This window comes from Anarhichas minor, unplaced genomic scaffold (genome assembly GCF_050575085.1).
Source record: "Anarhichas minor isolate MPS153535 unplaced genomic scaffold, ASM5057508v1 ptg000017l, whole genome shotgun sequence".
Lineage (NCBI taxonomy): Eukaryota > Metazoa > Chordata > Actinopteri > Perciformes > Anarhichadidae > Anarhichas > Anarhichas minor.
The window spans coordinates 8493422-8521031 of record NW_027466463.1 but is presented as its reverse complement, the minus strand read 5'-3'; the positions used below and the strand labels follow the sequence as shown (position 1 = coordinate 8521031).

Genomic DNA, 27610 nt, shown 5'->3' with positions numbered 1-27610 from the left:
ATGGCGGACACCAACCCTTCCTCCTGCCACCTTCTCCTCTTCTTCCTCTTCTCCTTCATTATAACTCATCCTGCCCTCACCCAGGACCCATCCGTCACCACGGTGACGGTAACCGAAGGCGACTCGTTAATCGTCCCCACCACGGTGGCCAACCAGACGACTCCGAGCTACGTGGAGACCACTCAGAACTCTCCTCTGGAGACAGGGGTGTCCACTCCCAGCAGCGGCGGGGATGCGGACGATGAGGACGTCCTTCCCAACGGCGGGACCCGTTGCCAGGGTTACTACGACGTGATGGGCCAATGGGACCCGCCGTTCAACTGCAACGCCGGCGTCTTTCTGTTCTGCTGCGGCACCTGCTTCTACCGCTTCTGCTGCGGGTTCCGGCAGCAGCGGCTGGACCAGAACATCTGCTCCAACTACGACACGCCCATCTGGGCCAACACCGGCAAGCCTGTGGCCACCATCACCGAGGGCCAGGACGACCAGGACCGGGACCGCACGCACCTCATCGTCTACATCATCTGCGGCGTGGTGGCCATCATGGTGCTGGTGGGCATCTTCACCAAGCTGGGCCTGGAGAAGAGCCGCGGAGGGAGTGGAGGAGGAGGAGCGGGGGCGGGGCAAGCTGACCTCAACTCCAGGTGAGTAGCATGAGGCTGTGTGTATGTGGGGGGGGCTCTGTGTGTCAACACATAGAGCATAGATTTAATAAGATAGTGTGTGTGTGTGTGTGTGTGTGTGTGTGTGTGTGTGTGTGTGTGTGTGTGTGTGTGTGTGTGTGTACATGCCTGTATTTATGTCTGTGTGTGTTTGTGAATACATGTATATGTGTGTATTTGCATGTGTTTTTTTTTTTATGCATTTCAGGCAAGTTGGAAAGTTTGAAATTCTGACTTCAATCCAGCAGAAAATAGCCAAAAAATTGTTATACAAAGTAAAACGATTTTCAAGATGCAGCTTCACGTTAACACACAACCTGCTTGCTTGCAGTTCACAACTTCCAACTGTGAATGTGTGTCCGAAGGCTTGCTAACATGTGTTTGCTTGCATGTGTACAAACCGATCTCTTTTCTAACAAATTCTCATTCAGAGATTCAGAAAGAGACGACTGACTAACTGAAAGGAAATGTTGGCAACATGGTACTTTAAGATAAGCGTGTAAAGCCCTGTGATTTATGAGCCATGTCATTCTCTGAGTCGCTGATCCGGTTGTGAATGAGACCATACCTGTAAGGTGTCTATACACACGCTGCATATATCACACCCTTAATTTTGCTTTTTCTCATCATTTTTTAATATGTCTCTAATTTTTGGATTTGTCTTTGTTTTAAATTTTTTGTGCCTGTTTCTTTCTTTCTCATCTTTTCCGTTTTCTTTTTCATATGCTTTTGTATTTCACCCCTTGTGTACCATTTGCTTTGCTTGTAAGCATGACTTATATTTGAAATAAACAAAAAGATGAAAAAAGACACATCGACCAAACCATTTTTGCTGCTGTAGTGTGAAGTGTTAGGGTGTAAGGCACTTTTGAAGAACAAAAGTCTTTGAAGTTTGAATTCCTTCTTTAAATTTGTCTCACGTGTGCAAGGTTTTTCAGTGAGCACATGTCAAATCACTCCTTAAATAAAAAAACAACAATCAATGGGCTCATTCAATTTTGACTCCATTTGCTGAAAAACTGATTATTTCCCACTTTAATGAACACACAACCTTCTGTATCGTAGATATTGAGCTTTTACAGTTTGGTATGTCAGCTTGATACACATTCAAGCACGCACACACATGTAAACACATGTAAACACACACACTCCCGCTGCAGTCGGGCTAAATACTTGGTCCAGGGTTCAATCTGTTCGCCTCAGGAAATCATTACAGTAAACAGCGCACATCATGTCCTCTTCTCTGGCCTTCCTCCTCCGTCACATTCTCCAGCTACCATCCATCCTTTCTGCTTTTCCTCTCTTGCAGCCTTCCTCTCTCCTTTCAGCCCCTTTCTTTTCTCCAGCTTCAACCACTCACATCTCTATTCACTCCTCTCTTTCCTCTCCATCTCCCTCACCATCACCCCACAGGCCATCCTCCCTCCTCTCCCAGTCAGTCTCCCACCTCGCTCGTCTCTTCCCTCTCCTCCCCGTGCTTTTCACTTATTTTGTTCAGTGGTGTCTTTTTGCATTAAATGAGAAAGTGGACAACGTGGACAGCCACACTCTCCCCACCAAACCTCCATCGACCAGCATCGCTGCTTGTGCGTCTCCCATTAACCTGAGCCGCAAAAAAACTCATTCGGCGGATAACACACAGCCAGGATTAAAATTTCCTGCAGGGTAGCACCTCACTGAAATAGAAACACTCTGGCTGCATAAACACCCTCCCTCCGTGAGCCCATCTCGACAGATTACCTCTCCTCCTCGCGATTAAACGAATTTCACCAAGATTACAGCTTTACCATTTCTGGACTGCTCTGCCTGCATGCTCATTTACTTATTAGCCCGCTGACATAAATCCCTGGTCCAAAAGCGTACGTGTAACTAAGACCTCATGTAGTGCACGCACTTTTCTGAGGTGAAATGCATCAATATGTACACACGCCCACCCACTTCGGAGTAGGAAGCACAAAAGGCAACTTCTGCACTCTGCCATGCACCTGCTCTTTCTGGATGTCTCTTTCTTTTCTTCCCACTGTCTTTCACTTTGTCTCCGCATCCTGCGAGCGGAGGATGATTTAACAGTCTGAAATCCCACCAGTTCTCCCAAATCAGCTTTTGAAAGTTAAAATTCAAAGTCATCCTCCTCTCAGATTACCCTCCTCCCACACGCACACCTTTTACTAATACATGAACCCAACCAAACCCCGCTTCATTGTGTTTGCATGCTGCACTGATCCTCAGACAACAAGGGGAACGGAGAGCGCCTCCTTAGGTCATAGGTGTCACCTCTAATGAAAGGCCTCAACTGGAGCGGGGCTGGCTTTACACCCAGAGAGTAAACAAACACAGATGACCTTCATGATTTACAGACGCACGCACGCTAACATGCGCGCACTCGCAGTGATTTATAGTTCAATTAACAACAAGAATGATAGTAGTGGCATTTAGGTTTGCGTGAGCACGGTTGAGATCACCACAGTGAGGGGTCAGGATAGCCAGGAGGCCAGAAGCACTGCAAAACAATGTCCACCCAACACAAGTGGGAGAGGACCAATATGGTGGCAGCAGAGGTCACATGGTGTGTGAGTGTGAGAGAGAGAGAGAGAGAGAGAGAGAGGGAGAGAGAGAGAGAGAGAGAGAGAGAGAGTGTTAGTGCGGGCAAGTGAGTGCATTCATGTAAAAGTGTGAGTTGATGTACGTCTCTGGCCATTTGTGTGACCCAGCACTCCAGATGCTGTCAACAAACGTGTATTTCAAATATAATATAGAGCAAATATTTAAAAAAATGTACTCACCAATTACTAATGGTCATGAAATCTGTTCAAACTGTATCAGTGTGACCTCCAGAATTATTCTTTTTAGACTGAAAACAATGGTTTTGTGGAGATACAAGGTTTTCATCCACACCATAAGCACATAGATCTGTATGTTTTCACTGCATTTGAAAGCATTGTGTGTGTGTGTGTGTGTGTGTGTGTGTGTGTGTGTGTGTGTGTGTGTGTGTGTGTGTGTGTGTGTGTGTGTGTGTGTGTGTGTGTGTGTGTGTGTTCGCATTACAGGGGACTTTTTAGCCATTATGTTATGTAATGAAGGGCAGTGTCACTTAAATGCTCTGCCCTGATTTAAGGCAGACAGATAAGCAATACTCAATACAGCGTGCAGGCCAACCATATGGACCACAGCCGCACGCAGCGACTGGGATCTCTTTTCCATTTCTCCCGCTTGCTTTGACACATACACAGTATACTGACACCAGGATATGGTGTCATGGTTTATATTTCAAGGGCATGATTGGCCTGTTGATGAGTTTTTTTTAGTGACAGTTGGGGCATTTTAATTGAGCTGTAAAATGACTTTTGCACTGTAGATATCATCACTTAAACAGAGCAACATTCAGAAACACTTCTTGTAACCTCAGGCTGTGTATTCACGTAATTTGTTGGTTCCACTTCTTCATGAAACCTGCTTTATAAAGGTTGAAGTTCTAAGAGATACTGACTAATAAATGCCTTATAAATTAGCAATAAGCATTCAAAAGAGCAGCTTTTGGTTGTAGGAAATATCTTCATCCTCATCCAGTATAACTTGCTTTGTCTTTTCAACTGCTCTTTAATCTGTCTTGATGGCTTATTAGAAAGTGAGAAACTCGTGACACGTTATAATGACTCATATCTGCAGACTTGATGATTTGTTAGGAGGCGATTAAGCCGTTGATAAAGGATCAAGACTTTTGAATTAGACATCGGATCTGCAGTTATATAAGTTGATTCCATTACCACAATCTGCAGGAGGCTGCGATAATGGCGGTTCAAGTTAAGAACTACTTAATAAATGTCGGGATGGCCTGAATAATTCCTGCACGATAAATTAAAGAGCTCGACAAAAAACAACAGCAAAGTTAAACTAGAAGATGATGCACGGCAGCCAGAGGGATTTTTCACAACCTGGCAATGTTAAACCGGTCATTATGAATGGCTGACTACTGATATAGCATTAATAAATCATTAATTAAAGCCACTCCAACACATATTCACTCCCAACTCGTCAAATGCCGGCACTTGGCTCGTAGCCCTATACTCTATGACGATCTACATATCCCCCTAGCATTACTTTTTGTTGTGGCAGAGACGACCTATCAGTTTCCACCTGTTACATGACTAGTGTCTTTTCAAAATAAACAAACAAATTATGTTTAATAGCCTTTTTTTGTGACAACAGTCATATACATACTCCATGCAACATCTTACATTCAAAGTAAATCAAGAAAAATGCTCATTTCCAGAACTCTTTTCCATTTATTTATAATTCACAGATATTTAATAAACTTTTGAAAGCCTTTTTCTGAAACCTTGTTTATTTCTGCTCCTTGCATAACATACGGCTCACTGACATATAGTACGTTTGCATGTTGGAACATACATCTATTGGGCTATTCTACTTCTCTGATAAGCTCCACCTCTCTGCTGTCGCTAGCTTCACTGCCACTACCTCTGGTTTTGGAGAGAGGAAAAAAAAAAGAAAAGACACTCCAGGCAGGATGCAAATCACACCAGTGTGAGCCCTAAATATCTGCCATGTGAGAAAACACAAAGTGGAAAAAAAGACAGAAGTTTTCAGTGAGTTTCCTCAAAGTATCCTCCTCCTCTGCTCTACTTTCTCAGCTCCCCTCAATCTCTCCTGCCTTCTGATTACCTCCAGGGTTGAGCTGTCACTCTCCATCACCTCTCACCTGTCACCACTATGCGCGTGAGCATGTCTGCATGCATGTGCTCTTGCTACTAAACGTATGAAAGTGTGCACACGTGTGTGCCTGTGTCACCACTTGCCACAATTCCTCCCAAAAGTGAAAGGACATTAAGTTGACAGTTTCCTGGCTGTATCAGATGTGACAATTCTCCCCCTCCAGTTGTCTTAACTTCCTCTTTGCTCCTCTTGCTCCTCCTCAGTGCTGTGGGCTTAACTTGGACCACACACACACTTAAATCTGGGTCAGCGGCCACTGACTCAAGGGTTTGGGTACATGTGCAGTCTCGGTTTGTCTTTGTTTGTCTATTTATCAGGGGGAAGTGAAATGGTTGAAAAGTTGGGAAGATCAGCAGCTTTTTTTCCCCATCGTATCTTAAGGTGGCATTTCCATTTTTAAGGCTGTAAAATAGCTGATTCCAAGATAAACATTTTGTCTGTCACAGTCAAATTCATATCAGTCAAAAGTGAAGTTCACAGGAGCAGCATACACACAGTGAGTTGGCCCCTGTAGCTCCATTTCATCCTTCTCCCAAACTTATAATGGGCCATCTGTCTCCAGCTTCAAATAAGCATGAAAATCTGCTAAAACAACCCAGATAACTATGTAAGCTACTTGAAAACTTTTAATTTAGCACAAAAACTGCATTTCTTCCATTTTCAAGTTGGCTGAATAAAGAAAATTCACTTGGCAGTCTCTGTGCCAGAGGGAAAGGCTAGAAGTTAGCTCATTAGCATGAGAACAAAACCACTCAGATGGTACCTGCATCAAACACCGGAATAATACCTACGTTACACTATATAGGGTACTTGAGAAATAAGAAAAATCACCCAGGGAACCTGTTTCTTTCATTATCAAGGTGGCCAAAAAAAACACGTGCAACCTCTCTGCTAGAGGGGGAATTAACAAGTTAGCTCGTTAGCATTAAACCCAACCTCTGGAGATGTAGTCTGCATCTAAAAACTGAACAATAACACAGGTAATTAAATCCACATGACAAACAAATCCACACAGATGCTACCTGCACCTGCACAGTTCAATAACAACACAAAAACAACATAAGTGTCTGGATCACTAATGAACGACAACAGAACCATATTTGTTTTATTTTCAAGGTGGCTGAAAAAAATATCAAATGGTACATAGCGACCTTTGTGCGTAAAGGTGCAGTGTGTGGGATTTGGCGGCATTCAGCGGTGAGGTTTCAGATTGCAACCAACTGAAACTTCTCCTGTGTGCCAAACGTGAGGGAGAACGTCGTTGGCCGACATGGTGATGTAAAACCGCGGACGGCCCTTTCTAGAACAAGTGTTTGGTTTGTTCGTTCTGGGCTACTGTAGAAACATGGCCGTCGGCTCCGTGAAGACGACCCGCTCCACATGTAGATATTAACAGCTCATTGTAAGGTAACGAAAACACAACGGTTCTTATTTCCAGGTGATTATACACCAAAGAAAACATGCTTAACAATATCATATTCCATTTCTGCCAATAGATCCCACGAAATGCTACACACTGTTCCTTTAAGAGGAAGGCTAGTTAAGACAAGATACAATACAATTAGATAAGATTAGATTTCAGATGTCGCAGCAGCACAAAGACAGAAGCACAGATACATAGAGAAGTAAAAGAATAATAAAATAAAATGTAAAAATAAGAATAGATAAGATACGATATATACAATAAGAATAGCATTAAATATATACAAGAGCAATTAAAGACAAAGTTACCACACAAAGTGACAAGTTACGAGTTTCACATGTCGGCTCTTTTAGAATAAAACCACAACCGCTCAGACTGCATCTAATAGCTGAACATTAACACACATACTGTAGCTATGTAGGCTTCTTTAAAACTGAAAAATCACCACATGTGTCATTATTAATCCTGTTTGTCACACAGATGATAACACAGCTCTCTACATGTCTATGAAATGAGCAGTCACATGTAAATGTAGGTGTAAATGCCTCATCGCGTCCATGCGTTTTGCAGCAGTTAAATGACAAAGAAAATGCATGAAAAGCACGTTTGACTTCATTTATTTGGTGCGCAAATAAATTGAACGGGTTTCCGTTAACATAAATGTCAAACTTTCTCTTACTTCAATATTCTACACATTGGTAGATGTGCTGTAATCTTGATTTAACATCAGGCATCTAGTCACATTCACTCTCCTTTTAAATGTTGTGTCGATTGTTTACCAGCATTACTTTGGAGAAAACGATCGCACCTAAAATACTCATGATATGAGACCACATGGCACACATGGCATGAGAAAAATCTAAAAGCAGAATTACCCAACCCACTGCAGAAACACAAAACTACTTATGTGTGCAGGCTTGTGTATGTATGTGTATGTGTGTGTGTGTGTGTGTGTGTGTGTGTGTGTGTGTGTGTGTGTGTGTGTGTGTGTGTGGTGTGTTTAAGAAGCAAGCTGTCATCTTCTCACTCTATCAGTAATCGTCAGCGACAGCGAAACTGGCTTCAACTGTACCTTTGATGAAAAGAGGCAGCGATGAGTGACGCGAGAGCAGTGACAACAGAGGCGGAATAAAGAGATTGTGACACGGAGATATCTGCCACAGTCCTTTTACTTTTTCAGTGGATTACCGAAACGTTTTTGCCTTTATAGATGAATCGCATGAAAGAGGGTGTCTAGAAACTGGAGAGTCCCCAGAAGAGTCCAGCGGAGAGACATCCCTGTTCTGTCCCCGTGTGTGTGTTTATGAGTGTGACAGATTACGTCACTAAAATAGTGACTTTTATCCGTCAGTGTGTGTTTTTTTTTTATTCAAGCTCTGCAAGCTTCTTTGTCATTGAACGGCTATTTTCATACCAGCATGCTATCAGAAAGGAAAAGCGAACAAAGAACTTTAAATTTAAGTGGTAGAGATAAAATGGAATATTTGTGAAAGTGCATCCGCTTGTGCAGCTAGAGGATCAATAATGTGTGCAATAATGCACAAATAGGACAAGAGGATGAACAGGACACATGTAATGTATGTCCTGAATGTATAGATGTGTGTATCCAGCCAGGACATTTTTTACATAAGAATACTGAATGGAGTCACTCTGCAGAGAGACGGAGAGAGGAATTCTCTGTTTGGAGAGTTTCTGTAACATCACTCGGTACTAATCACAGTGTGTGTCTGATGCGGCTGATCTGGGTGGAGTAATTGATTGTTACAGGACATTAGCACAGTCTCGTCTCAATGTGGCTGTCATGTGATAAGAGAACATTAGAGGTACTGATGATCCCACGGATCTCGGGCACATCTCTGTTGCGTAACGTGTTTGAGGGTTGTGGGAGAAGTAACCTGAAGGTTACTCATGGAAATATTTACATATCATAGAGTTGGTAACGTTTTTCCCAACGACAGAGAATTCTCTGTCACAGAAAAACAGGAATCGCTTTTGCAGAAATTGCAGCAAACATTTTCAAATTTGCAGTAAAAAAATTTCAAAATATTTGGAATGCAGTTTCAAATATTTTGTAGTTTCGTTTTTCTAATCACACCTGCACATTAGCAGAGAAAAAGAAGATTGTTTCAGAGTCTCGGAGTGAGCTCTGCCTGAGAATCTCAATTCAGGGCAACAAAGTCCCTTATACTTGGCTTGGACTCATAGCATGAACTGGATCATTTTATGAAGAAAATTGTGACTATTCGCAATTATTCGTCCAGTTTGACGATGTTTCGTTGAAATGTTTCGGGGGCTGGAAAAAGAATGTGCATGCAGACTGAATGATGAGAACCGGGTGGATTTGTGGTCATTCTTGCAACTGTAAGGTCACAAACTCCTAGAGGACTGATTACAGTAATTTAAAGAATTTGGGACCGCTTTGAAGGATGTGACGTCAGTAACAAGCACATTTTTTCTAATGTATTGTAAGCGACGTATTTGTGGTCTTTGGAGAAATGTGCAATTTTTAGTATTTTGGTGAAAGAACTTAAATGGACCTAAGATGGCAAAAAAGCAGCAACAGGACGACAACTTGTAATGACATCATGACAGTATTGAAGATACATTTTTAACAAACCTACACCTGCTCATTCATACCACTGATTTAGGCTTCACCCACCACAAGATAATTCTGTCAATCCATCCCACCCTGCAAGTCTTAATCTTTTAACCAGCTGCACGGCCATCTTCACTCTTTCAAAGGCATCCGCAGAAAGTCTCCTGGAGCTCAGCCAACGCTCCATAAACACTACATGGCCCGGAGACAGGTGCCGTTTTTTGTTGCAGATTAAAAGTCCAAATCAGCAAGTTGTTTAAGCGGCGAGCCAAGAGAAGGGTGCGTGGAGGCCCCGAGGCTCTGCACACCAATGAGTCAGAGAGGGGATGAGGAGCAGAGAGAGAGAGACTGGAGGAGAGGAAGACAAACGATATGGTTTAAAGAGGAGGGAGAGGAGAAGGAGACAGAATTAGGGCTGAGTTTAGGTGAGGAGGGGGCAGAGAGAGAGAGAGAGAGAGAGAGAGAGAATAAGAAGACTGAAAGGAAAGATAATTGAAAACTCAAGAAAAAGGGAGGAAAAAGTGATTTAAATCAAATTAAAAGGAATAGAGATTGGTTAAAACTTTTTTTGTTGCGCAATGCATGTGTTTAGAAGGTGACAAATTCAGGTCATAATCTAATACACACACACACACGTATGCAGAGTGCGTATAAAAGGATTCACGATGATTAAGATGATTAAGATCTGCATCGATTTGAATGAATGAATATAATGATTTCGTTACAAAATAGCTTTCCACAAATAGAGTGTAACTCATAAATGATTGATTTTTGAGTCTAATTGCTTTTTGTGATCTATCTTTTTGGGTGTTCACCCTCCTTTGACATTTCTCATCTACTAACTTTATACTTCAGTGAGCGATTTATTACAACCCAAAAATACGACCAGAAATACACCCTTCATTGTTAAAAGTGGATTACTCCTTTACGACTGGTCTCGGGGGGTCAGATACAGAAGGTCATGCACGCAAACACTCACACAAACTGTACACACACGTACCATTTGTCTACATGACGTACCTGTGGCTGATAAAACAAGCATGATTATGATATCTGACACTGAAATGGCCTCATTCCACCACTGATGTCCCTGGAGGAGGCACGCTCTGTGACACCGTTCATGCTCCCAGAGATCATCACGCAGACAAATACTTTGAGGATGATCAGAGAAGAGGCCAAAGGGGCTCACTTTTCTATTTGGCAGGTTGAGTGTGAACAAGCTGCCCCTGGCTGTCGTTGTCAGGTCGGTCACATTCTAGGGCAAGTGTGTTTTGTGCACCTGTACATATCTGTGTGTATGTGTGTGTGTGTGTGTGTGTGTGTGTGTGTGTGTGTGTGTGTGGAGGAAGGAGCTAAACACATGAGCTTCGTTAGTGAAACAGAGCCACCAGTGTTTGAATTATTGATCAAGGGAGTGAAAACCATCAACACTGTAAATTCAGCAAATGCACAGGGAGCGGAAATGTGTTTATTCAAAGTGATGAGTATGCCTCTGTGGTGTGTGTGTGTGTGTGTGTGTGTGTGTGTGTGTGTGTGTGTGTGTGTGTGTGTGTGTGTGTCTGTGTCTGTGTGTGTGTGTGTGTGTGTGTGTGTGAGAGAGAGAGAGGCTGTCACTCTTTTGCATTTCTTGCATCTAACCACAACAAGCCCCGAGTCCAAACATGACCATATTGCAGGAAATCTTGGCCGTATGTCGCTCAGCTAAAAGGCCGCCAGTCAAACACAGCTGACTGGAATTTATCGTATATAGAGGACACACAGAAATATACACACACACACACACACACACACACACACACACACACACTTACACACACAGCTTGAAGATGAGCCACTTTCAATGAAAATGTGTGGAAATGAAAAAAGCATAAACTGACAAAACTACACCCAGTAATTCAGGATGTTGACTATGTAATGTGATAGGAAAAGAATACCTTGATTTAAGGTCACATGACAGAAAGGGTTTTTAAAATAAAGGCAGCCGCTTCACACGATTCCCTTCATGAAAAACAAATGCACACACATTCAGACACCTGTACAGTTCAAAACCTTTCATGAGAGGATGTACTGTAAATGTAGTGCTTGATATTGTGTTAGCAGGTGCAGGTGTGTGTGTGTGTGTGTGTGTGTGTGTGTGTGTGTGTGTGTGTGAGTGTGTGTGTGTGTGTGTGTGTGTGTGTGTGTTTCTGTCAGGGGACCAAATACACATCTGGATACCAGATGATGTTTGTTACTGACAGACGGATCAAGCTGTGCAACGACTCAACAACATAATATTTGTTTTATTTTCAAGTTGAAGGATGACATGAATTAATGTTTTTTTTTATGGCCCCCTCCCCCATCTTCCTAATTTCAGTGCAAGTAATCAGTGCTCAGACGGCACTCATTTACGTTCAGTGTGTGTGTGTGTGTTGGTCTCTAGGACACTGACAGACCTGCTGAAGCTGCAGGGAGGTGAGGTGAACTCGGTGGAAAACGCCGCGGCCAGTTCGCCCAACGGAGAGAGAGCCAACGGCATTTCAGCCAGGATGATGCGCAGTAGGAGTGGTGAGTACTGAGAGAGAGCGTGCACACACACACACACACACACACACACACACACACACACACACACACAGGTAGCTTCAGGGTAGCATACAATATACTATCAGTGTATCTTAAGTATAGGAAACCTGCATGAGACAGAAGAGAATTCCATCCATCCATTATTCAAACCCGCTCACCATGCGGTTTATCAATTCCAGCCTGATGTGAGCTGGGACATTCAGGAGTAAAACATATTGTACAGACAGACAACCATTCATAATCAAAAAAATGCTTGCCTACATATCCAACAGATTTTAGGGGTCCCAAGAGTGAATTCAAACTGTATGAATATGAGACTGTTTTTTATGTTATTTTATTGTGCTTGTTTAAGACATATTATTTCTATGACTGATGATGACAAAAAGTCATCAAAGTTTTAAATGTAGTCTCAATTCAGGATCTCAATGTAAATGCAACTGTATCCAGAATACTGTGATTACACTTCATGAACTACCAAAAAAGAAAAAAGCCTTAAAGTGTAAAAACAACAACAACCTGATTGTTTTGAGAAAAAAAAAAAAGTCTTTAAAGCAACCAGACAGAAAGAAAACTCTCAGAGCTCCTTTGACTTTATCAAAAGAAAGTAGGGAAGAAAGTGAAAAACACATCACTGGCTACTGCTGTTCCCCAACAGAATTGAGACAAGCAAATATATGCCACATATCCTTACAACACATAAAGCAACACAAACAATCCCTATCTTACTTTTCTTACAAAATCACACACACATGCACACACACACATACACACATTACGCAGATAATAACTTCCCCCCCCCCCCCCCCCCGACAGGCCTCCCTTTTTCCCTTTTGCTATACCTCTCTCTCTCTCTCTCTCTCTCTCTCTCTCTCTCTCTCTCTCTCTCTCTCTCTCTCTCTCACACACTCAAACTTAAACTTGCTTTTTTTAAATAGCCTGAACACTGTATTGTGAACAATGTTGGAGAAATTATACATGCGCGCATTTCTCGCGTACACCCAATCCACATACTATGCAGTGTGAACGCACATACTCAATTTTACAGCATACTTAGTCGTATGAATAGTATGTTAGTATGCGATTGCAGACACAGCCCCAGACTACATTTCCTGACTCTAAGAGATGAGATTAAAATCTGGAAAAACACCCAGAGCTCCCAGAAACAGGAAGTTGCCACTATTGTGCAGATATACTTAAAATCCTACACCATTGAAGTAAATCAGTTTCTCTTCTGCAAAATAAATTTTGCAGCAGCTGTGGACAACTGTGCGAGACCTCCCTTTCATTTTAGGTTAGTTTGGTTTTTTTTAGTCCTGCTGGCTGTTGTGTGGACACCTATTCAACATCAAACACACACGACTTCACTCAGATCCAACGCAGGACAAAGAGCATTGTAAATGTTACAATGTTACACATTGTTGGAACTGGCTGGTGAGACTTATTTAGGGAGGGCTGAGGGGAGAGGACTGAACAATACAGCATCTTCATCTGGAAGTAGAACACATACTTGCTGCACGTGCAACACACACACTGATTAATTAGTATGTTAATATAAGCAGGCTGCACCTCTACAGGCAGCATGTGCCATTTCCCATACATTACATACACACATTGCAGATAGAGCAACCTGCATGCAGGTGCACGCCACTCTTGAGTATGTTCAGAGCAAGAGTCGTAATATTATATAATGTTTGGACTGTTGTTTAATTTGGTCATGCAAAAGAGCAACTCACTGTGCATGTGCACGCCCATGTGTATGGATTAGTATGCGGGGTGAACATGTCAGTGCGCATGGGTGTGAGTGTCGGAGGGAAGGAGAGTGGTGTGTTTGATATGAGAGCCCCCCCGCTGGGTGCATCTCTCATCTCTTGCTATGCAGAATTTCACACCCTGCTAATGGCATGATATGACACACAACATGTGGTGGATGCTTTAAAGTGAGCGTGTCATTGATCATATTCAAAAGGGCAAGCAGATTCATGAGCTGGAACCAACATTAAAAAAAAAAAAAAAAACATTTAAAAAAAGGCGAAATGTGCCACACCAGCAGCAGCTTTATTGTTGCATCTCCTGAGTAACTGTGAGCAGAGAGTTTGGAGAGTAAGAAGCACAGGCACAAGTTCTATCAAGTTGGGATGGAGTGAATAGAAAAAGGGAGTTAGGTGACTGGTCTGTAATCCTCAGATACCACAGAATTTCCCAGCCCTGCAGTTATCAAATCATGAATATTAATGGACATGGATGAGCTCAGCAGCTAACATGATCTCTACTGGCTGTGATGAAATTAGCTGCTCGTTATGCTTGCTTGAAAACAATATCTACAGAATCTTGTGTCATGTCAGCATGACTGTCTACCACTGCTGCTATAGTCAAGATAAAATCCATAGCATGTACAGCGGCTGTCCACAGTAAATTTGTAAATTATGTCCGTAAATTTGGTATGGTAGGATTCATACAGGTACCATTTGGATTCCTGGGAAGTTGAGAGCGTTGCTTGACTCGTTACACATTACTCTTTGAAAAATGAACTGTTATTTTGCTAAGGTCTCCAATCCCTGGATTGCACTAGTCGGGCCGGTGTTGTAACAAATACCGTTTCCCCATCAATTTGCGTTTCCTACCTAAACCAACCCTTATCCATACCCTGAGGGTGGGGGCTATAGATTTAAGAGGAGGAAAACACTATTCGCCCCCTCTAAAAACTAGTCCTTTTTGAGTATATCCTGGCCAACAATTACAACTTTGGAGTTACCAGAGGGTGTATTTCTCCTCTTTTGTTAGAGGCTTGCTGCCTCCCCACACCTCTAACCCCTGCGCCAAGCTAAAATATAGGACAGACTGATATCAACCCTCCTTTAAACTAACTACTGATTTTCAAAATTGTAACTCTTTACACATCTCATTACTAAAAATATATAAATCACATCACTGTAAGTTATTATTGCGTTATAGCCCACTCTCCTCCACTTTCTCTTGTTTTCTCTGTCTCTTTCCAAATAATTACTACATGTTGGCTTTTCAGTGACTCCTACACCACCATGTTTTCTTCATCCCCATTTTCTTCCTTTTTTTCCTGAGCTCACTCCAGCTGTTCCTCCTGTTGCTGCCCTCAAAAAGGGTTTAAGGGATATTTAGTTGTCAACAGTGTACTGGGAATATTTAAATCTCCCACCGCTGAGAACCACCGACTGCTTGAGGATTGACATGATCATCCAGCAGCCTCTGCGGGGCCAGACGTCCTAAAACTACTGCGTGTTTTTCAAGTGCACGGTGGAGTCTTGCAATGAAGCCAACATGCGGCAGAAAACGACAAAGTAAATGTTGGCACGGGACACGAGTGAGTCCACTTCTTAATGTGAAGTGACAGTGTAGAGAAAGGCAGGGGACCTGGCAGAGAAATCAGTGATGATACCTATTGATGCTAATGAGTCCCACATCCATGCACATTAAACCCTCTTCTTCCGAGAGCGGGAAAATGTCCACTGGCTGTTTGCGATCCATAAAAACAGAAAGTGGGCTGCTTTAGAACGAATGTACTTCAAAATACTAACTTTGTCTGAAGACCGTCTCCGCCTGTCTACGCCTTGAATTGTTTTTCGTCAAAGCTCCCAGGTTGACATTTGAAGGTCATCACATCGTGAACCACCTCCCACCGGTACAAGAGCTGCAGGAATCTTTTTGTCTTAGATACCGAGACTGTGAATTTAAGGTGGCGCACGCTGTTTGATGACTCTGCAAATGCAAAACGTTCCCTAATTGAGCCACAGGACAAAGTGGAACACTAAATAGATTGCCTGGGCAGAAAACAAATGAACAGTATTGGTTTTTCCATAGTAGACAAGATGACAGGCAGAGGCCTTTGGAAAAAGTAATGCTCGTCACACACAACGGTAATTAAACACATTTCAAATGGTTGGAGGCAAGTGTTAAAAGGCCTGCTGCCATGCGCTCTGTGGCTGTCCTTCTCTTTAAAGCTAGACTATGTAACTTCTGATTAAAAGAAATGACAAAGTCTTCCTCGTACAACTGAAAAGTTTCATCCAGAAGCAATAAAACACACCGTTGCTAAATTCAACACAATCCATTTGGGTTTTGCTGCTACAGCCTTAACTTGGTCTGTTGTAACCAATAGCTTGTGGTGGCTAGTGTTAGCTAAAGCTAATGTTAGCAAACTTTAGATTGTTGTGTAACAATGACCATGCTGAGTCAGTTAACGTACTTCGTAACTCTTCCGTATACTTTATAGGACGTTAGCGTTAGCATTTACTATTATCCTGTAGTTGTTACAGTGGTAACGGTGAAACAAAGTTACGTGGGCTCGCTGTAAAGACAGTGAAATAAAGAATAACTTTTCTATCCTGTGGCCTGTGTTGATTATTCATTTATATCTGGTTAGATGCTAAATGTGCGTCAACACAGAAATCAGAGCTTCTATTTTTTTATATATATTTAGCCAAAAAAGGAGGCAAATATTTGGCCTAAAAGTCTCCAACAATTATGACTCATTGAAGAAAGAAAGCTTGAAGCGAAAAGCGATGACCTATTTATCAAAGACGACTGCAGCAGTAGCATGACCCAATAACAAATCACTCTTCCTAACACAAATTTCACCTTTTTTTTTTTTTTCTTACTCAGCTGTCAGAAGAGTGCTAGTCTCCTCCAAAATGTTTTCCTGCACTCTCAACTCTTCCCCGGGGGGTCATGAGAGGCAAACTACTTATTCTTGTAAATTAATGATCTCAGTTTGAATCTTTGCTCCCCTGTTTGTGTCACGTTGATTATTCCGACAAAAGGCATGTGTACGTACGACCAACTCAGCAGATCAGATGGCACAGAGCGAGGATTATTAAGTGCGTAGGGGTGGGAGAGGATTGTGTTCTTCTGCTCTGACTCTGCTGCAGTAAATGTTGATGCACACTGACTGTCACATACGGTCTCACTGATGACAGACGCGCATACGCACTCTGGCTTTCTAGCTTTATTCTCTGCACTTAAGTCTGCTTATTTGTACCGTCACTCTCTCTCTTTCTCTCTCCTGCAGACACACGGGGACGTTCACATTTCATCTTGGTGATGATAGACACCACGCACTGCACTCTGTCCTTTGTCACTTTCCCCACGGCACTTGAGACTTGCTTTTGTATGTCGTTTCACACACAAATACACGCTCGGAGATGCACATTCATACACATAATACAAACCATGTTCAGAAACATATGTTGACCTCAGTGGCTTTCTTTGTGTTTCACGGTCATGAGCACTCACAATAGAATGCCAGTGCCAACAGCAGTACCTATGTATATAGGTGTGTGTGTGTGTGTGTGTGTGTGCGAGAGAGAGAAAGGAATCCCATTACATCAAAAAGTTCTTTAACTACTCCTAAGAACTTTAACTCTTCTTAAGTTGCTGACCTGAATATGAATCTAAATCTAAATGTCTCACCATCATTAGTGCTTCTGCTAAAACTCAGTATATTCCAGACAAGCTGGAAACAAAATATCCAGCACAGTGTAAAATAATACTGTTATTTTATTGATAACCTAGCATTTCACATGATGAGAGAAGAATATATCCTTCTTTTCGTCAAAAAAAACCTCTGCTAATCGGAGAATGTTTGATGGCCGCATTGCATTCTTTTCTTATCTATTTATACCTCATCTAAAGAAAAGATGACCAACTTTAGAGAACATCGCTGAATGATAAGCTAGTAAATCAAATCAATTTACGAAGTACAATTCTGAGGTACTTTACTATTCTGCTACTTTGTTCCTCTACTCTACTCCATTTAAAAGAGAAATATTGTACTTTTTATTCCACTACAATTATTTGACAGCTGTCCTTGGATTTGACATCAAACGTATACGTCATCTTAATAAACATGATGTGTTGGTATACATTAAAGGCCTGGCTGGTCCTCACAGTAGATTAGACCTGCTCAGGTTGGAGTTGTGCGAAGCAATGCTGGGATTTATGTGAGAAACAATTAGTGCAGAGACAGTTTTTTTCATCTGGTAGCACACAGTAATAACTTGTGTGTACAAATGATTTTCTTGTTTGCATAAGTAAAAATGTTCCAGGACTTTGAAATATAGAGACGAATCATTTTGCAAAGTGAGTACTTTTGACACTGCAAGTACATTGAGCTGTTTTACTCAAGTAGAATTCCGAATGCTTTTACTTGTACCAGGGTATTTTTAAACTGTGGTATCGTTACTTTAACTGAAATAAAAGATCTGTGCTATGCCAGGGTAACACACACACACACACACACGCACACACACACCAAGTCGTTCTCTTCTTCCCTCAGATCTGTCAGCCTGTCTCCACACTCCTGAATCGTTTCGACAGATGATACAAAGGAAGCCTGATCTTAGCCGTTGTACACCTTAATCGACCGCTGCCTGCAATTCCCGCTGAGAGAGGAGACGTTACATAACTCATTAAGCAGCGTTCCTGCCCTCTTGTTCCGCGCTTAAAAGATCTCGATGCCAGACGTTCAACTTGGTGATGCTTAATGGAGAAATTAATATGTGCAACCATGCTGGAGTTTTAACATCCACAACCCTGAACCAGAGCTTCTCCTAATTCCCTCAGTTACTGTTTTATGTATTGGCTTGCACACACACTCACACACTTACATACTAACTCCATTACGCAATCACCGAGACCTTGTACCCTAAAAGAGGGTTTGGCCAAGCAGACGGACTCATTAAATTGCTCTTGTTTGTATTTCTGCGTGGATGAGTGTAAGTGCAGATGGGCATGAGGACATCAGCATGGGCATCGTGTGTATCACCTCCTGTAAAGTGAGGTCATTGAGTGTGTGGCTCAAAATAGAATAAAGTTAGTTGATTTTGGGAGAAAACCCGAGGATATATCTCATTTTCTCCAAAGCTCAATGCAAAACTGTTTTAAAAATCTGCTGCGGGAGCCTGAATACAGCTAACTTACATCTGCTGTACATACAAAAACCTGTCATGTGGCTATTCTGTCAATACAGGATCATGCTGTAGTTTGCCAGAAACCTTACAAATTTGATACCAAAACAAAAACAAAAACAGGACTTGATACAACCCTGGGAGAAAGATGTGATGGTACAGCAGAAATCTGGCAAGAAAGAATTATATTAAATATAAATATTAAAAATCTTCACAGGAAAACCAGTTATTTTTCCACCAGTGATCAGAATTATGTGGAGTTATTCAATTTGAAAAGCATTTACGTCAGTGGAGAATGCACACACACACACACGAACACACACAAAAGACTTCAGAGACCTGAGCTTCTCAACCAGTTAATATACAGTGCCACTAGTGTGTGTTAATCATTGATCTGTTAATCAATGACGATGATGATGAGAAGGTAGTAGATGATGATGTTGGTAATGATGAGGATGACAGTATAAAATGGACCGTTTCCTGATAATCCGCTAATTTGGCACATGCTGAATTACACAGGAGGATTTTCCTGCGTCTGCACACGCGCGCACACACGCAAATACACACACACACAAACGATGCATCTTATAAGATGCGAAACATCCTCCTAGTTAATCATCTTACAGCATATTGATAATAGTGTGTGTGTGTGTGTGTGTGTGTGTGTGTGTGTGTATGTGTGTGTGTGTGTGTGCGTGTGTGTGTGTATAAAGGGGATAAGGTAGAGGCTCAGAGTTAGTGCAAATGTTGTTACTGTAAAGACTAACTCTTGACATTTCTCCACCCCTCCGCCTACAGCATAATTTTCTAATTTATTCAACTGCCATCCTCCACATCTCTCACTCACACTCTCTCACTCACACTCTCTCTCACACTCTCTCTCACACTCTCTCTCACACTCTGTGTGCATCTTTCCTGTGTGCCTGTCTTAGCACTGACAGTCACAGATGTGATGAAATCTTCTGTCTACACAAACACACACACACACTTATGCAAATAGACTTGATGTGTGCATGGCAAATTGGCGAGCATATCAATACGCATTACTCTCAATTTCACGCACAAAGAGGCACTGACACAAGCACGAACACACATTTTATAGGTTGAAGATGTTAAAACAATAATGCTATACCTACCACTGATGTTGTTGCTCTCATCCAAATGCCCTGATAAAGCACGCTGTCTCTGTGCGTGTGCGTGTGTGTGTGTGTGTGTGTGTGTGTCATCGGACATTCGTGAGTGCTACATGTGTGCTCATCTATGCCTGAGGCTGAGATCAAGTGTGCTGGCTGCATCAATGGACTTCATTAATGCTAATAGCCAGGGCTCCACTCTCTCAGCTAGTTTCTTCCATTGTTCATTAACCTCACTTCATTTAGCATGGGACTGCCCGGCCGTCAGGCCTGGGACTGCTGTCTCACCCAAAGTCCCCGGCCTGCAGGGAGAGAACTCGTGTTAATCCAGTTAATTTATGTGACGCTTCAACAGTCCACATTCCCACCTGTGAGATTCCCAGTTCAACCAGTGTTTAAAAAAAAACAAAGGTTGCACTTGAACACGCTGCAAAGAAAGCCGATGACCAGCTGACCGCCAACATGCACGCACATCTGCTCTCTCTTGACAGCAAAATAACTACTCAATGTTCTGTATTATAATCCAAAAATCATCCTGGAGAGACAAATTGAATTAGCCCACCAATGCCAGCATTTTTTTTAAACTCCTCATTATCTGCATATGGCAACTACAGTATGGTTACGTCCTCTTTAAAACACTAAGGTTGTGGTTCATGCTGGAAAACATGAATTGTACATATGAGACAGGACACACTCTGGACTACTGTAATCTCCACAAACTGACTCTGCCTCTCTGTCTGCTTGTCTCCTACCAGAACAGCACCATCTGAATAACTCAGCTTACGGGCCGTTTGGACAAGGGCTTCCACACCCACAGAGCAACCACAGCACGGTGGACCTCAACAAATACACCTCCCTCAAAGCTGTGGGTAAGTCGGACACACAAAATTGATGCTGACTCCAACTGGCACAGTAACCTTTGGAGTACAGTAGGCTGGCAGTACAGGAGGTGTCAACTGACGAGACTCTGTTTTCGTCTTGGGAAACAGAGAGCTGATCTTTAAGCCCACGCTGTTCCTGTCTGTGGTGGGATTGGTTAGATATTAGTAACCGTCTCTAAGTGTGACTGTGTGATTGATTGATGAATGGTGGCCTACGGACAAGCCTAGAACGGAATTTAACTTTACTTAGAAAGAAAAAAAAACGTTTTTCCGAGTTTGTCTCTATTCCTAACATCTCAATCTTACATGATTTTCATATTTATAAGAAATGTTTAGGTATCCCTATTTACTAATCTTTAATATATGTACAGTCCACAATATTTAGTGAAGTGTTGAAGAGTGGAATGTATTCAATGTATATTGTAGTTCCCTCAAGAATTCCCACAATGGTGTGAAAACTGCAGTGTCCAATGCATTTACATTACTATTTGGGAAAACACTTCATAAAAAAGGTATGAATCATATACTTAACTAATGATTGACTCATGATGATTTAATGCATGAATTACTGCATGATGCATCATGGATTCAGACCCATGCATGTGCGAAGCCCCTTTGAAAGCAGAACAGTACCTATTTGAATAGAAATTTTAAGCTTTTTTTCCTTTTTTAATCAAAATGGTCATCAGATGCAAACGTTAACATGTGGAATGCCTGTTACTGACGGATGTCTGTGTTCTTAATTCTTTATAAACTTTATTCAGAAGTGTTATTTATTTTATTAACATTTTACGTTTGTTTCCAGTGAGATATTAATGACTTTATATAGTGACTTGTAAACATAACTGTTGCTTCTATAAAGAAAAGATAAAGAAAAGATAACTCTACCTGAAGGCCACCGTAGTTCTATAACCCGCCTGGAAAGGGAGGGGCGAGCAGAGGGGTATTTAGTGAGTTACAATCTGCCACACACCACTAGATGCAACTAAATCATACACACTGGGCCTTTAAGCACGTATTCGATATGCACCCTTTGCAGTGTTACCGTTTTCAGTCTCTGATGGTTCATGACGGTCCCAAATCCCAATTTACTACCCAATATTGAGAAAACTATTGAGTGTGAACCGGGATGCAGCATTAGGCTAAAAAGATACTTTACAGTATCACAAATGGACACAAATCTATCCAATCAGACTATTGTCTTTATGCACAACTTTCCTGACTGGAATACATTTACATCTAACGTTTTACTTTTGGTTCAACATGTTTTTGTGCTGCCCACAGATGTCGTTTTGTAAGAGATTTGTGATGTAACTGCGAAGCTACTACAGCACCAGAAAAGACGCTGTAGGGTTTTTACCAGGTGATTGTTCAAACCCTTTCATGTCGGCAAAGGTCACACATACATGTGCTGTCGTCCTTGAACAGCAGCGGGTGTAATAGTGTACAGAACAAAGCGATCCTCTAAAAGGGAGCCAAAGGCAAATCACTTATTTGTCATAGTTAGTTTTAACATTGATTAACAATGGAAGGTTGACTGAGATCAAGAGTAATTTTCAAGCAGCTCTTTGCACACTGTACATACAGTACAATTAGATGCCAGGATAGAGCAAAGGCTACAGACCTTTAGTTTGCAAGCTAACTGATGTTAGCGTTAGTCGGTTGTCAATGCTATCTCCAGGTGACTTATGAAACGAGAACCCAGTTAAAGGGCGTTAATATACACTTGATGGCTACATACTTTAAGATGAACTTCAAAAGGTGATTAAAAAATATACAATGATTAAAAAAGACATGACCCTCCAAACTGTCGGCTAATGTAGGAAGTGTGCTTTAGTACAGCTTTACCAAATGGTCTGCAAACAGGACATTCAGATATTACACAGCTTCATATGAACATTTTCCATCTCAAAGTTTTTGATTATTTTCAATAATTATTGGGTACAAACTAGTAGCATTTGAAAACAAAAAAGGTGAAAACAAACAGCTGCTGTTACAGGACTCCGGCTTTCGGACAGAAAATGATAAAAACACACAGAGACAAGGTTAATGTTCATGTAGCCAGGAAGCTAGCGGCGATGACCTCAGTTTTTAGTTTATTTAAATAATTCTCTGTGACATTCATGCTAGCCCATGACACACACATGCATGCACATACACACACTCCGGACTTAGGGCGAGGGTATTTATAAACCTACATCCTGACACACATACCTTTACCTCCATCATCTCTGTTGCACTCCTCAGTTTCCCCCCCCCCCCTTCCTCATCGCTCTCCCTGCCCTCTGCCCTCTCGTATTCCAGCAAGAGAGGAGTACCGCTAGCATTCACCTCGAGGGCATACACCAATTGGAAATACTTAAATCACCAGCTTTCCCCTTTGATCTTCTTCAAACCCTCCACCTCATCCTGACCATCCTCTGCTGTCCTCTGATTCTCTCTGTGTGATCTTTCAACTCAACTTTTTTCTCCTGAATTTCACTTTTACTGGAAACCATATAAGTAAAGGGAGGGAAAGTACAAGAGGGAAACCTCTTGTTTGTGGTTCTGATGGTTCACACTGACACTTCCTGTTAGGCACTGCCTTTATACTTTGTTTAATCATTATTTTGTCAACTCGCTTTTTATACTGTCATATTGTTTCATCCTTTCTTTCCTTCACTTCCTCCTTGCTGTCCCTCTTCTAACTCACCTCTCTGTTTACTTTAGATCATAAGTTGAACTGTTTTACTGTGTTTAAAGTCAGCAGTGAGTGTCAGTTAACCAGCAGTAACTCACTAAAGTTAGCTAACATTAGCTGACATTAGCCACCATAAGCTCCTGGTCACAACAGATCAAGAGAGGCTTAAGCGGCAAAACCCCCGAATGTATCACGTTCAGAGCGGGTTTTACCGTTGAACCATTTAAGTTTGTATTTGTAAGAAGAAGAAGAACGTGTTATCTCTTTTTTCAAAAATCCCATGGTGTCCCTTTAAAAGTTTCTAAAACACTTTGAGGAGCACAAAACGACAACATCGCTGACAGGTTAGAGCCTACAGGTCCAAACATAAATGCATCATGGATTACTGGTGTGATTCAGTCGCAAGTGTTTCTACAGTGACACACTCTGTGTTATGACAGTTCATTTGAGGCTACTTCTGCATGTGACTCAGGATCAGACTGTGACAAATTGAAAATGACTCTAAAGTATAAACAAGTTTAAGGAGCCCATAGCATGTGTTTGCTGTACTGGCCTCATTGTTAAAGGTTACAAACAGAACACAGTAATTTATAGAATTACTCCCGTTAATTCAAATTTAAGGAGAGTAATTTGGGGGGATTTTTGCCTTAGACAGGACAGATAGACCGGGAAGGGGGAGAGAGACGGGACGACATGCAGCGAAAACCCCCGAGTGCCCCTGAGGACTCAGCCTTGGTTAATGGGGCGCCCACTCTACCAACTGAGCTTTTTGTGTCTTTGGTGATCGTTTCTATCAGTTATGATGCATTGTGATCACGACAGTCACTGCGGAGATTTGGGAACATTGTTACAATGAACTATGACAGGGCAAGAAAGGCGCGGTCAGACAGAGTACCTAAAATATTTGACCTACATAGCTAAAATGTCTTAGTAAAACTACTGCAAGTATGGTAGGTCAAACCAAGAAGTCGGTCTGTGAACTGTTATGGATGTTTACAACTGACAGTTTGAGTTTTCTTCCAAATGAGTGAAGCTAACATGCTCACGTTTCATCCGCAATTTCCTGAGATAGAAATGATGTCTGAAACTACGTAAATAATAAGTTTCAATAAACAGAAATTATACTTTTTAACTCACTGATGAATGTTACTTTTTCTCGCCCACCCTTTTCTTCGTTACAGCGCACAGTGCGTCTCGTAGCTACTACAAGAGCTTCCCGCTCATGGACTTCTCCCAGTACCAGCCTGTGGCACCTCCCTCCTTCCAGCCTGTGCCTGTACAGCCCAAAGAGAAATCCTACATCCACCAGCCTGTGTCGGCACACCACGACCTCCACGCCCCTCTCTCTATCTCCATCCCCTCAAGCTACCTGGAGCAATCGCGCCTGCCCAAAACAAGCATGCACCCGCAGCTCTCCAGCTCGGCGTTCAAAGCCTGGGAGCCGACCGCCCGCCACGTCCACAGGCAGGCCTCTGCCCCGGGGCATGCCCCCTCTGCCATGCACAGCTCTGCCCGGAGACATGGCTACTCGACCCGGAGGCAGCAGAGCATAGAGAACATGCAGGACATCTTTAGCCAGCCCTACGGAGGGATGTATGGAGGAGCTGGAGGGGGGGCAGGGCAGGGGCAGCACGTACAGGGGCAGCACGTACAGGGGCAGCACGTACAGGGGCAGCAGGTACAGGGGCAGCAGGTACAGGGGCAGCACGTACAGGGGCAGCACGTACAGGGGCAGCAGGTACAGGGGCAGCAGGTACAGGGGCAGCAGGTACAGGGGCAGCACGTACAGGGGCAGCACGTACAGGGGCAGCAGGTACAGGGGCAGCACGTACAGGGGCAGCACGTACAGGGGCAGCAGGTACAGGGGCAGCACGTACAGGGGCAGCACGTACAGGGGCAGCAGGTACAGGGGCAGCACGTACAGGGGCAGCACGTACAGGGGCAGCAGGTACAGGGGCAGCACGTACAGGGGCAGCACGTACAGGGGCAGCAGGTACAGGGGCAGCACGTACAGGGGCAGCACGTACAGGTGCAGCACCCAACCCAACCCTCCTACTACCACCACAACAGGCAGAAGAGCTACTCCACCCACAGTTCGACTGAGGTGACCGTCTGAGCGTCGAGGCGTCAGAGAGCGGCCCGCTGTAATGTTTGACATACTAACAAAGAGCTTTGGTGTTAGCTAAATGCCAGAGTTTGGGACAGTTGGCCCAACAGGGGAGGATTATTAAACCGGGAGACATTCAGATTTACAGGATGAAAAGGAGTGTTTTGATAAGTGGAAACAGTGAGATTCAGGAGAAAAGCAGCGTAGCAGAACCACCACTCTTTACACATTAGGTAAAGATTATTATTGTACTCCAGCAAGGGTCTTTTACATTGATCATATAAAGTATATAGACTGTGCCTGAAAGGAAATCTACCACTCTCGGGCTCCCAAAGGTCACACAGCCTTCACAGATTCTCAACTGCAACAGTTTTTGTGGTTTCATTGTGGTTGTACAGGCATTACAGGAATAGGCATAGGAGACCGGAACAACTCTTCCATGTACCAGATCTTAGAGCAGGGGAGCTTCATTTTGTCTGTGAAGAGGTTTTACGTGTTGGCTTCCTGTCAGATTTTTGCGGAAATGCAGAATGAGTTTGTGTCAGCCGGGTAAGTCCGGTTGAATTTAGGTACAGTAGGTCATCAGCAACATGTGGCGGCAGAACAACAACCTGGCTCATGGTCAGGTTTGCTGGATTTGTTGTAAATGTGGTGAATAACCTTTGAGATTCATTTCTGTGGTTCACCTACGTGAGTCAGACCTCAGGAAACGTTCACTTAAACTCGACACTGAAAATCGTTAACCTTTATTGGCAACCAATAGGAACTGCAACACACAGCATGTAGCCTACTTCTAAACCCACCCACTACTCCCTCCCCCTGAAAGGAATAGTTCAACATTTTGGGAAATAGACTTATAGGCTCTTTTGCCTGGATGTATAATCCAAGCGGATATAGCGTTGGAGGCGGCGCCCGGTTCATTGAAGCTGCTCAGTTGCGCATGAAGCAAAAAAAGTTTGTCTTCAGAGAATAAAATTTGGATACTATTACCTGGATCTTCAAGCGATCTTCCGCATCCATAGGGCCATAGCATTGCTACTATTCCCTTAACCCCGCCTCCCAACCCAGCGTCGTTCTCAGGCTCATTCACATGGACGAAGGATGGAAAATAACTCTGGATTGGCTACTGTTGCATTTTACAACGTTCAGAGCCTTAATGATTTAAATAAGGGCTATTCAAGTGTTGGTACTGGGAAGTTGATTTAAAAGAAAAAGATCTGCTGAGTTACAGATGTCTCTTTCCCAGGGGAGTCGTTGGGGAAAAGTCTATTTGGGCCCTATGGCATCACCTGACGGAGCTGGACGTTGCAAAGGCACCATTTGTCCACTATGTAAAAGAAATTGCTTCAAAGCCCTCACATCTGAAAGTGGTGTCAATCTTCTCTTCTAACTCCATGCATGAAAGCAAATGAGCATATTTCCCAAAGTGTTGAACTGTTCGCCCCTGCATGTAGCAACAGGCACCCGTACATTAGTACATACTGTACATTTTAATTATCCCTATTATAAAAACTGGAATAATAATATTGTCACCATTTGCTTTTAGGCACAAACATGAGATTAGAATGTTTTCCCTAAGATGCTGTGGTTAAGAAGTTTGTGGTCTGAAGCAGAAAAATAATCTTCATCTTTACCTTATTTTAAGCATGAATGGAGCATTAGGATTTAAAGTGAAACCCCAGTTAGAGCACAGCAACTGTTGATTTTATATTTCACTAAGTATGATGTCTAAATTCAAATTTGTATTTATTTTAGATACGCTTGACATTTCTCACTGCAATCTATACATGACATACCATTTAGGTCCAGTGTAATCATAACTCATCTCCAAATAACTCAGTTCAGGTCATTTCCAGGCCCCCATGGAGGCCTTCTTGTGCAGTTCTATGACAAG

The 27610-nt window shown here is 42.6% G+C and overlaps 1 protein-coding gene across 1 annotated transcript; it reads left to right on the top strand.

Annotated features, from left to right (window-relative positions):
* shisa8b (shisa family member 8b) lies at positions 1–25725 on the top strand. The gene is made up of 5 exons (XM_076092990.1): positions 1–644; positions 11835–11959; positions 20804–20917; positions 24791–25362; positions 25645–25725. The coding sequence occupies exons 1-5, from the start codon at positions 1–3 to the stop codon at positions 25723–25725; spliced, it is 1536 nt and encodes a 511-aa protein (XP_075949105.1).
* The last annotated feature ends 1885 nt before the right edge of the window (positions 25726–27610 follow it).